The following is a 12,775-nucleotide window of genomic DNA, read 5'->3' on the forward strand; positions in this document are numbered from 1 at the left end:
ACAAAAGGAGTATAATGGAATATAGTCTAATTAAATCTGGTGATACTGAAGCAATTATATTAGGAACTGAGACTCTTAAAGTAGTAGATGAATTTGGCTAATTGTGGAGCAAAAAACTGATGATGGTTGAATTAGTGAGGATATAAAATGTAGCCCGGCTACGGCAAGGAAAGTGTTTCTGAAGATGATAAGTTTGTCAGGAAGTCTTTTCTGAAAGTATTTGTACGGAGTGTAGCCATGTATGGAAGTGAAACATGAACAATAAATAGTTTAGACAAGAAGAGAACAGAAACTTTTGAAATGTGGTGCTACAGAAGAATGCTGAAGATTAAATGGGTAGCCCACATAACTAATGAGAAGGTACTGAATAGGATTGGGGAGAAGAGGAATTTGTGGTGCAACTTGACAAGGAGGGATCGCTTGGTAGGACATGTTCTGAGGTATCAAGGGATCACCAATTTAGTATTGGAGGGCAGCGTGGAGGGTAATAATTGTAGAGGGAGACCAAGAGACGAATACACTAAACAGATTCTGAAGGTTGTAGTTTGCAGTAGGTACTGGGGTATGAAGAAGCTTGCACAGGATAGAGTAGCATGGAGAGCTGCATCAAACCAGTCTCTAGACTGAAGACTGCAACAACAACAACAACAAAAAACCATGTGCACCTGGCTTTTTTAGCACACAGACAGACTCCAAGTAAGTTTCTGTTCGCACCCAGAGCTTACCGCAGTAACTGTAAGTTGATGGCCCCATGTGGAGCATTGCTATCTGACATTGATACAAATTCACAATTTAAGCATTGTCTGGAGAATCACCTTCAGAGTCTACACAACCACAACTTTGTGGGTTAGAGGCAGTGGGCTGGAGTCCAGGACGTGCCACGTCACCTGTGGTGGAAGGTAAAGTTCAGATACTACTCTTGGTGTAACTACTAACTGATGTGTGGTGGATTGTGACATTGTAGGGATACACTGGGCAATTGAATCTATTTGGGAAAGTTCCAGCCCAATTACCAATAACATGGAGAACATGTAGACATAGTTAGAGCTGGGAACCACTGGATTCACCTGAGCATTACTGGAAGAGAGAGTACTGATGTCCATACACTGCTGTGTGCTATTAGGCTTACTAGATTGACAAACAATTGAAGCATGATCCTGTTTTTCACACACAAATCATGTAGCATTATGGAATTGACAGTCTTTTCTTTTATTTTGGATTCCATGTTGCGTATAAAATTTATTACTATCAGTAGGGACTTGGAGGAAAACCTAGGCACAGTTTGAACTTGATAACGCAAGCTGTGGCACACGTGAGTATTGCGGCACCAGCATGGAGTGTTTACAGCTCTGACCCTTGTGCACCTTGTACTATCACGTGATATGTGATACTCAAATCCTGAAGATATGTCCTGCTCCACATTGAAACTAACTTCCTGACTATCACTAATGTTTAGCACATACAGGAGGGAAGGATTTTGATGCTGCAAGATAGCGGCACACATTCTAGAGTCTGACAAGTCCAGCACTACGGCATCATGCAACATTTGAGCATTGAAATTTTTACCGCATTCATAAATAAACACTGTTGTAACAACCCTTTTAGTTCGACAACTATTCCTGCCGGCAGTCAGGACTGAGTTTTAACTGCTCAATTTGGCTTACATAAAGTATTATCTACGGATTGAACCACATATGAGCTCACAAACTCAAGTTCTGGTAAAATTAAACTATAACACTGTTGGCATGTTCTCTGAACTACAAATGCCTTACATTGTGTAGATCATAAAATGCTTCCAGGAAAATTACAACATTGTGGCATTAATGACAGCCCCTTGTGATTTGGAGTAATACCCTCAAGAATAGAATCAAGGGCTCCACATTGAGGATTGATACCACGGTTAAAAATCTGAATTCTGAATGGGGAAACATTAGTGTTCTCAAGGTTCAATACATGCCTGGCTCCAATGTTTGATCTATAATATTGGTTTACCAAAGATGTTACAGTACTCCTCAGAAAGTTTTAATGTTTACTGATGGTAAAAGTATAACAAATGGAAAGGATATTAGTAGAAAAGATTTACAGTTCATAGCAAACAGCTTAATTCTAAGTCTGTGGGAAGACTTTGTCCAATAGCATGGACTACTTTTAAGTGTGCCGGTCTACTGTTAAATGCCTCCTCTATGTGAGAGTGGCAATCTGTTCTTGTACCTTGATTCATATTGGTACATCTATCAGAAGCAGAGAACAATGGAGAAAGAATACACACTAAATGAAACTCTATCTCTGAAATTTATAGGCATCTATTTGCATGACAGAGGTGACAACAACATGTGGGGGAAGTTAACCAAAAAGCTCAGTTCTGCCTTTTTGCACTTAGGAATCTCACTCAGTGTATTTGCATTGACCTATATGAAAGATTGCAAGCATAATTTGCATACTTTCCTAGAGTACAATCCTATGGCATTGCAGTCAAAGTCACAAATGTATTTAGACTAAAGAATTCTGCAGAAGAACCTTATGTGAAGTTACCTGAGCATCATGCAGAAGTCTCTTAAAGGACCTTGAGATTTTTACACGTATCTGCCATTACTTACACTCCCTAATAGTTTCGTGGTTTATAATAATAGTGAATTTAGGATTGACTGAATTGACAGCTACAGCACTTGAGGTGAAAATAATTTTCCTGTAGGCATATGGCTTTCAGAAAAGAGTTTTATGTTCTAGTAGGCTTTCTACCAGTTAATGTATGATTTCACTTATTCCTTGTCTCTGAAAGCTTTTGTTCATTATATAACTAGTGGACAGTTAAATAAGCCAGGTGAGTAGTTGAGAAGTAAAAATATTATCAATTTCCACTGCATCCGCTACATGTGGTAGACATCTGCCCAAGTACATATTTATGAAGAGAAATTTGATATCTATGTAAATACATAAATAAAATTTTTATTCTTGTTTTTTTTTTCTTTGTACAGAGGAGTGTAAATTTTAACTGTAGTCAGAACAGGGGGGATTACGGAACGTAGAACATCGTTGTTCAACAGACGGGGAATTCCATCTAATTCACTGGAGTAGTCAGGATAATAAGCAAATACTATACTACGAACAATAATACAAATAAGCTTTCACCTTGTCATCCAAAATACATAAAAAATATCACAGTAGGGAAAATTAAATGTGGAGTGCAAAGAAAAAGTGACCCGAAGCAGGATTGACCTGGAGACAAACAAATATTGGAAAAATAATTAATGCTACCCCTTGATTATGCAGTAAGATAACTACACATAGGTTGAAATCATTGGCCATCAAATGCAGTGAATTCACCATAAAAGTTGTAGATACTAGAGGGTGTTTTTTTCAGTGCTATACCCAGTGAACGGTGTATATTTTATTATGATGTTACTATAACAGACACACAAATTATAGGAAAGTAAAAAGAAGACAGAAAAAGTTTGAACTGTAGCCAGTTACAAAGAATGGTCAGTTGTAGATAGTGAATCCTCATGTTTAGCTGAACAATAGATAATAGTAATTACTAAAGTTTTTTATAGTAAACTTTCTGGTCTTACAATTATTGTCATGTTTTTTTAATGTTTGCAAACATAACATGTTGCAGGTTTGGTTGCCATGTATCCATTGGCAAAACGTATCACACACTGGCCACAGCTTGTGCTGGGAGCAACTTTTAACTGGGGTGCCTTGTTGGGTTGGAGTGCAGTGCACGGCACATGTTCCTGGCCAGTTGTCTTGCCTTTGTACTGTGCTGGTATATGCTGGACTATCATATATGACACAATTTATGCACACCAGGTATGATCTGAATATTTCTTTCATTTTTGTTCTCATCGTCCTGATTTCCTTTGTGATGTGAAAGGAGATCTACTGCTCTCATCTTCTAATAAATCTGTTTTTCTTGCACTTGTGTACTGTCATGATTTACAAGTACTCTTGTGGTCGTGGTGATTAGGGGTGGCGGTGTGGTACTAATGTGCAAGACTCACACTTCCCTTGTGGTTGTCGAACTTACTTGGAGCTGCTTCGCTGATCTTCTCTCAGGATAACAGGCGGCGGTATTCTGCTCAGCTTCTTCTCCAAAGAATAGATGCTATTCTGAAGGGATTTTATATACTTTAACTAATTCGATACACTCAAGATTGCTTTTAACACTGTATTTTCATAACACGTAGCAGTTTTCATACACTAAACTTTTCTCGTAAGATCAACACCTTCCGGACCAACAGGCTCTTATTACAATCATCTTTCAATACATACAATTTATAAATCTTTTCAAGCTTAACAAGACAAGTAGCGACTGTACGGCAGTAAGTGAGAGAGTGAATAATAGTCTCTTCTTTCAACAACCTTCAAATGTTTATACCAACAATGTTTTTTTCATTTCCCAGAGTATGATGCATTTACTCCATCAGTGGTACGTTTAACTTCTCAGGCGGGCTCGTTGACTACCTGCTCGCACCGATTGCCCATCCAATACACATCTGTCCTGTACACACATAATTGTGAGGTAGTAGACATAGTTCTACTTTACCACCCTTATCTCTAAAATAACAAGTGTTCGAGACGGTGAAAATACGAGTGTCTCTAGAATTTTCTCCGAAACTCTCAAGGCACTTCATATCCCCCTCCTTACCTCGAACACACGATATTTTATACATGTTCATTATGTACAGTATTATCGTATTTATATAACATTACTTAAGGATTATAAGAGTTTTCCTTTTAACACTTGATTACTTAATACATCATGTACCTTTGGATTAATTTAAACTATGTAAGGACAAGGATTTCTCTATTCCCTTTCCAGTCGTAAACTCTGATTGTTCATTACCCAAGCACGTGTTGCTTTTTGCTCTTACTTTGCATACTACTTTCTCCAAGTATGTATCTATTCACTATTTATTACAGTCTGGAGGAACCCTGGTTAAATAAAGATGTTCTTCTCAATACACGTGTCTTCACACAAACATAAAACTGCATGTGGGAACAAGAGTTTAAACTTACCAGAATATTCTCTACAAGTAGTGTGACTTTTGTCACAATACTGCCCTCTTCCTTTAGGCACAGTACTTATACCTTACCCAATGGTAGACACTATAAATGCACTACATCCTTCTGTTTTGGTAGGTATGTCCCTTTAAACAAATTCCTAGTACACTAAGGTACATGTAAATCCCCTTCTTGATGCCCCTGGTCAGCATTCATTGGGTCTGCCTGCCTGCCCATATCTATCCAGTCAACTCTGGGTGCACTCTCCTTATCCTTCATGAGTAGGCTTCCTCGTCCATTGCCTGAATTTATGTACACTCTGTTTCAAAACTACCTGGAAAAATTAATATCCTGCTTTATCCATCACACTCGCTTCACAATACTTCCTTTAACCCTTTTTGAGTCCTCCATTTCTCTTCCAGTCCTAACTTTTCAATAGACACTATACTTAGGAATATTATTTAGTGTGTGTGTGTGTGTGTGTGTGTGTGTGTGTGTGTGTGTGTGTGTGTGTGTGTGTGTGTGTGTTTTATAGATTTCTACTTATGCTTTGCTTATCCCATTATCCTACAATTTGTCAGAATAGTCGTTAAACTGACACGAATTCTGTCCATTTAAGTATACACTGTAGTGTAACGATTCACAAGATGTTACTCCTTATACTCTGTAACCAATGTACATCTACCATGATGTAATACTGTCATCATAACCATAAATACTCTCAGCTCTTACCTACATCAATATCCTTGTATATGACCATGAATACTCCTCCATACATAACTTTGTGTAATGTGGAACTGTCAACTCACATTGCCATGTTAGCATACCTATTGCTGTGTGCACAATTTTCCCCCTCCAACACATGACGGTTCTTACATTATCTTAAACTGTATCCCTGTGTTTGCGTATTTGTATTTCACTGTGTGTATGCATATGGATAGTCATGTAGCCTGTCTATATGCATATGGATAGTCATGTAGCCTGATTCTTTGGCCAGCTTATCTAAAATAAGTTAAAGGTTATAGAAAACCACGGAAAGCGAGGAGGACTTCAGCGATAGAAGTGTGTGCATATTGACAGTGGGAAAGATAGACTTGTACTCAAAAGAGAAGTAAGAAAGGAAAAATAGAAATGGTTGCTAAGATCGAAGATAGCCCCAAAGACAGGAAACCCTTCTCACCCTCCTTCCCCAGGATCCCCACTTCACGCCGGTACTGGAGTGAGAAGCGGGAGGAGGTATGATGTTAAATATCTCTTGCAGAACGGACAGTCTCACCTTCACCTTTGAAGTCCCCGAAGAAAGATCTTAGCAACTCCTATGGAACGGCAAATGGTGAAGAATCAGTCACACTTGTCGGCGAGGATTGAGTGAAATGTGTGTGTGTGTGTGTGTGTGTGTGTGTGTGTGTGTGTGTGTGTTAACCTTGTGTACCTACACTTCCCACCCCCTTTCAAAATTGATACAAACCCTCCTCCCATTCGTATCACATTTTGCAAAAGGTATAAATTATTCTATAATAAGTAGAAAGCTATGTATCATCTCATTGTCAATAGGAATTATGTATCATATCATAGTATGTGTCATATCATTATAAGCAGAAATTATATTATATCACATTATGTATTATATAACCACACCCCATATTGTATCATCCACATCATTTTTACATCCAGATTAGAGCAGAGCATGCTGCCCATTCATATATTATGATATATTACCTAATGCTTCAGTCTTGACTCGATGTAATAACCCAATTCATCATGGTGAATATACAACAGGGAATTATAGCACACGTAAACCAAGTAAGACTGAGTATAATGACAAGACCACTTACGGCTACCTCCACAAGGAGTAGTATGATCTTTACATCAGTGATTTGCTGCAACACTTGATTGTCTGCCCTGTCAAGATGAGTATTAAACTGTATGACAGTATACTAGGATGAGCACAGAATATAGAATAGTATAATACTTGAAGAGAATTTGGTGCGGGAAAATGAGTAAGAAAGTAACACAGAACCCAACTCAGGATCTAACGGTAATCATTCCGCCCATTAACGCAGAATGTTAACATCCCTGGGGAACATATGTGACAGCCCGTATGCCATGGATCTGATATTAACCTCACTTGAGCAAGTGCATACCAGCACTTTTCGTTAAATTTTGTGTCAAGGTCTCCACACAATGAAACAATCACCCCTTTACAACGTAACACCACATTAGGAAAAATTATTTGATGTTCTAATCTATCCTGGACAAGTTTGAATTCTTTCTACGAATCGTCTACAACCTTGTTAGCATCATAGGGTTCAGACGCTAAACGTGGTGGGACGTTATCTGTGTTTACCCCCTCTGCCACTTTCCAGTCGATGAATTCCACTACTTGTTCCTCCAGACCGCTTATATTCATAGTGTCTGAGGTTGCTAGTTTTTCCTTAAAATCTCTCTACTGCATCTACACGAGTTTTGACCCCTGTAGTTTGCAATTGGACAATAGGGAACAGTTTGTCTTGTCATTCAGTGGAATCATTTAAAGTATGTAACCTTTGTTTCACTGTGTCGAATGTAACATTACAACCATTTTGAAATGATCCTAATTTTTCATTAAACTCTGACTCTGCACTACTACACTTGTCTTCAATGTCAAATTCTAGTTTCTTGGTCAAATTATGTAATTGCTCCTCCTGTCTTTGGTTAAATTCATTAAATAATTGATTAAAATGAGTATTTGAAGAACTGGATAGTTCACTCTTTAAATCTACTGTCAGATTCTCGACTTTATTAGAGTATCAAATTCCGTCCTTAGCAGACTTAAACTTTCACCCTAAGCATATAATTTATTATTTAATTGGGTATTCACTGAATCTAACAAGGCTTAAATTCACACAGTTCATCTTTCAAAGAAGTGTTTCGTGCTTTAAGTAAATGTACTAATTCAGACCAGTCCGGCGTTTCCCTAGTCGCCCTGATAGCTGCGACTGGTTCTGCTAATTGTTGCTGTTGATTCCTACTCATCTTGCTTCTAGATCTTGTTAGCGTTAAAAACAAATCACCTCTATAAATAATAACCACCTTAGCTCACATTCAAATAGTTATTATTTTGAGTTCACCCATCATAAGATTTTAGGCTGCATCAGTGAAGAATAAGAACGGCACCGGTGAACTACATTGGTGCTGGTAGCGTCACACATTGGTCGCGGGGTTGGCATCAGCAGGCATGAAGTCAGTTACTCTAGTGGCAACCAGCAAAGATGGCGTCTTACTGCATCCGTGTCATCTGGTTACTGGGTCGGTGTCGACTGGTTATTGCATGTATGAGGATTTTTCTCCCCACACCCAAATCTTCTTGATCGGATCTTGCTGACCAATTTCTTAATTTCGTTGTTATGGGTTGCTATGGCAACTCTCAACTTTTTCTTGTCTCAATCTTCTTAAAAAAAAATTCCTCCTTTTTGTGTCCTGCTCACTTTGGTCACGACACTCTGGCAGTTAAAAATAATGTCTTGTTATTTCTGTAATCGGGTTATCACATATACAAAATTCAATGTCAATGTATTTAATGATACATTTCACTCATTTCTCAATATATCGTACTTGTTTCCCGAGATTGAGAAACACATTTAATCAATCATATAAACGATTTGATGTAATAACCACTCGTGAATTAAAAAAAAAAATCATTATTCTGGAAAGGCACACAGCAGGACCTTATGTGAGAGTATGTGAATGAATCAATGAAAAAGTGCAGTTTTCACATATAGGCATCATTTTTCGTGAGTTCGCGAAAGAACTATCATGATCATTTTTCTATAAATACTGTCTATAATTAACTCAAAGTTTAACATGATAGCTCTGTCCTTTACAAGAGTAAGTGAGAGAATGAATAAAAGTCTCTTCTTCAACAAACTTCAAATGTTTATACCAACAATGTTTTTTAATTTCACAGAGTACGATGCATTTACTCCATGAGTGGCGATCGCCCGTCTGTCCACCCTTATCTCTGAAACATGTGTTCAAGACGGTGAAAATAAAAGTGTCTGTAGAATTTTCTCCAAAATTCTCGAGGCACTACAGTACTGATGTCGAAAAAAGGTGAAATCCTGGTGTAGCTTACACAGCATGTAATGGAACCTCAAAATATAGTGTTTATACAGATAGTGGGAAGTGAATAAAATCTTGATAAGTTAGTAAGTAGCACAGTATTATTTACATACCTATTCCTCAAGCCACCAGAACGTTGTCAGTCATTCATTTACCTGTTCCTCTTGCAAATGGAACAAGACAGAATTTTCCTTACCCTGTCTTCGTGGACCACGCTTTGTCTCACATGTAAATTCTCTAAACTTTCTCAGTTGTGTTTCATGAAAAAAAAAAAAATCTTCCTTCAGGTATTCCGACTTGAGTTATGGAGTGTTTATGTAGTACTTACTTGTTGATTGAACTTGCCAATCACAAATTTAGCAGCTCATCTTTGAATTGCATCAATATTGCATTTAAGCTGGCCTGGAATGGGGATCTTAAATGCTCGAAAAGTACTCAGGAATGGTTCATATAAGAATTTTGTAATTTGTCTTGTTTATAGAGAAGCCACACTTTCCTAGAATTCTGGTAATAAACTTGTCAAGCAGTCACCTTCCCCACATCCAACCTTACTGCTCTTTCCATGTCACGTCACGTCACTTTGCTGTGTTACACCTAGATATTTAATTAACATGGCAGTATCGAACAGCATACCACTAATATTTTATTTAAAAATTACAGGATGGAGTTTTCCTTACTTATCTAAACTAACTTAAATTTTTCCAAATTTAGAGCAAGTTGCCATACATCATGTCGGATAGAAATTCTGGGTCATTCTTTATCTCTGTACAGTCATTTGCTGCCTGAACTGATTAATTGTTCCTGGCAATTTCTATGCTTGTTGTCCCAGACACAAAGCTCTATCTCATCTGGCTTGAGGGATCATATGAGAACATTGCCAAGTCTGGAAAGGTGTTGGAGTGACTGGTCTGATTATGGGAGGAGGATTCAAGTTATTTTAGAATAATACCATTGTTACATATTTCTTCTGAACAGGATTCGATCAAGGTTTCTATTTCATTTCATTGGAGTGACCTGTTGAACAGTTCTTCGATAGGAGAGTACCTAATAAAGAAACATATTACTCAACACTTTTTAGATGAGGATTTTGAAGTGTAGGAGGAGGAGGAGGAGGAAAAAACATACCAGTTGGGTTTTGTTTAAAGTGTCAATATTAGAAAAATGTGTTGTACTAGTACGTAACTAATACTAGTTGTTTTTATGCAGATTCGTGTGAGATGAGAAGCCCTATTGTAGCTATTAGATAATTGTTTTTAATTGTAAGAGAATAGATCAAAATTAAACACTTAAGTTTACTACTGCATCTACAGGAAATTAGGGTCAAAGAGAAAGTGTCCACCTCGGCTGCTTGCATGCTATTTGCTAGTAGGAAGTCCATACTGCTCCCAGTGGAGAAATACAGTACTGTCCTCGCCTCTCCTCAGACTACCAGGAAGGTGTTGATGCAGACATGCTATCTGACCTTTAGCACTAAGGCCGTCCGTTCGGCCAGTGCTAAGATTGCCCGGTCAACGTCTCCTCTTCCTCCCGTCACCCCTAAGACACAAGCACCTTCATCAGCTTCTGCAAAGACTAAGACCCAGAAGTCAGATGCATGAGACTTTATGAAGGAACCATCCCGTGCAGACTTCCTACGTACCTCGAACTCCCAGCCATCGACCAGTACTTCAACTAAATGACCTTCCAAGAAGGCTCATAGGAAGCAAAGTTCTTCCTCTCCGCCACGACGCATTTCTTCTACTACGCCACCCCAGCGGTTGCCGCCCCAGGCTGTCATATGTTTCGCCTGGCCGCACCGCTGGTAGCCGAACATCTGGCCATTCACTGGCGAAGGAAGCTCCCCATCCCGGCCACCTTAACAAGATGGCCAGCGAACCTATTGAACAAATGGATGATGACTCTCTGCCTATTGATAGCGGCGGCAGTGCTCGCTCGAAGCCAGGCCCTCAGCGGCCTTCGAGGTGACCCCTTCTTGCTTATTCTTTTTCTTTTTCTTCTCACGATGGCACTTCTTCATTGGAATATTTGCGGCATTTGCTCCAACCGAGAGGACGTAAAATTGCTTTTACGCTTGCACTGTCCGCTCGTCGTAGCTCTCCAGGAAACGAAGCTACACCTATACGATCGAATTGACTTGGCACACTGCTCCTCTGTGCGTTTTGACCTACCCCCTGTGGCAGGTATTCCGGCTCATGGAGGGGTTATGTTGCTGGTCCAGGATGATATTTACTACAATTCCATCACATTGCACACCGACCTGCAGGCAGTTGTCGTCCGAATTACTCTCCCCAGTTCTTCATATTCCATTTGTACCGTTTACACTCCATCGGTGTCTGCCGTTACCAGGGCAGACATGATGCAAATTATTGCTCAGCTACCTGCACCATTTTTGTTAACTGGAGACTTCAATGCTCACCATCCTCTTTGGGGCTCTCCAGCATCCTGTCCGAGTTGCTCCCTGTTAGCTGACCTTTTCAACCAGCTCAATCTTGTCTGCCTCAATACTGGCGCCCCTACTTTCCTTTCAGACACAACTCACATCTATTCCCATTTAGACCTCTCTATATGTACTACCCAACTTGCATGCCGGTTTCAGTGGTATGCTGTTTCTGAAAGGTATTAGAGCGACCACTGCCCTTGTGTTATCCATCTCGTGCATCATACCCCCTCTCCATGCTCAACAGGTTGGAACATCTCCAAAGCAGACTGGGGGCTCTTCTCTTCCAGGGCAACCTTTCAGGATCAAACCTTCACAAGCTGCGATAGTCAGGTTGCACACCTCACGGAAGTCATTCTCACTGCTGCTGAATATTCCATCCCTCACACTACTTCTTCTCCACGTTGCGTACCGGTCCCCTGGTGGACCGCAGCATGTATAGCTGCTTTACGTGCTCGTTGACGTGCTTTATGCACCTTTAAACGCCACCCTACGATGGTGAATTGTATCAATTATAAACATTTACATGCCCATTGTAGTCGTGTTATTAAAGAAAGCAAGAAAGCCAGCTGGGCTGCTCTCACAAGCACTTTCAACAGTTTTACTCCTTCTTCTGTTGTCTGGCTTAGTTTGCGCCGGCTATCTGGCACTAAGGTCCGCTCACCAGTTTCTGGCTTGACGGTCGCGAATTACATCCTTGTGGCCCCTGAGGATGTCTCCAATGCCTTCGGCCACTTTTTCGCAGAGGTTTCGAGCTCCGCTCATTACCACCCTGCCTTCCTCCCACGAAAACAGACAGAGGAGCCAAGGCCACCTAACTTCTGCTCCTCGAATCATGAAAGTTATAATGCCCCATTCACCATGCAGGAACTTGAAAATGCACTTGCCCGGTCACGGTCCTCTGCTCCAGGGCCTGATTCTATTCATATTCAGATGCTGAAGAACCTTTCTCCTGCGGGTAAAGGTTTCATTCTTCGTACTTACAATCACATCTGGATTGAGGGATATGTTCCTGCATGCTGGTGTGAGTCTATTTTTGTACCGATTTCTAAGCCGGGGAAGGACAATCACTTGCCTTTCAGTTATCGACCCATCTCGCTTACCAGCTATGTCTGTAAGGTGATGGAACAAATGGTTAACTCTCGTTTGGTTTGGCTGCTCGAATGTCGACGCCTACTTACAAATGTACAATGTGGATTTTGTAGGCGACTCTCTGCTGTTGACCATCTGATT

At 39.9% G+C, this 12,775-nt stretch overlaps 1 protein-coding gene across 1 annotated transcript in view; it reads left to right on the forward strand.

The window, feature by feature from the left end:
- The window catches only part of LOC126281542 (4-hydroxybenzoate polyprenyltransferase, mitochondrial), a 107,209-nt gene that overhangs the window by 76,953 nt on the left and 17,481 nt on the right, over window positions 1-12,775 (forward strand). The window contains exon 4 of the mRNA XM_049980599.1: window positions 3,617-3,810. Within this exon, the coding sequence (XP_049836556.1) occupies window positions 3,617-3,810 (194 nt within the window). The remainder of the gene's footprint in view (window positions 1-3,616; window positions 3,811-12,775) is intronic.

This window comes from Schistocerca gregaria, chromosome 7, assembly GCF_023897955.1.
Source record: "Schistocerca gregaria isolate iqSchGreg1 chromosome 7, iqSchGreg1.2, whole genome shotgun sequence".
NCBI classification, from domain to species: Eukaryota; Metazoa; Arthropoda; class Insecta; order Orthoptera; family Acrididae; genus Schistocerca; species Schistocerca gregaria.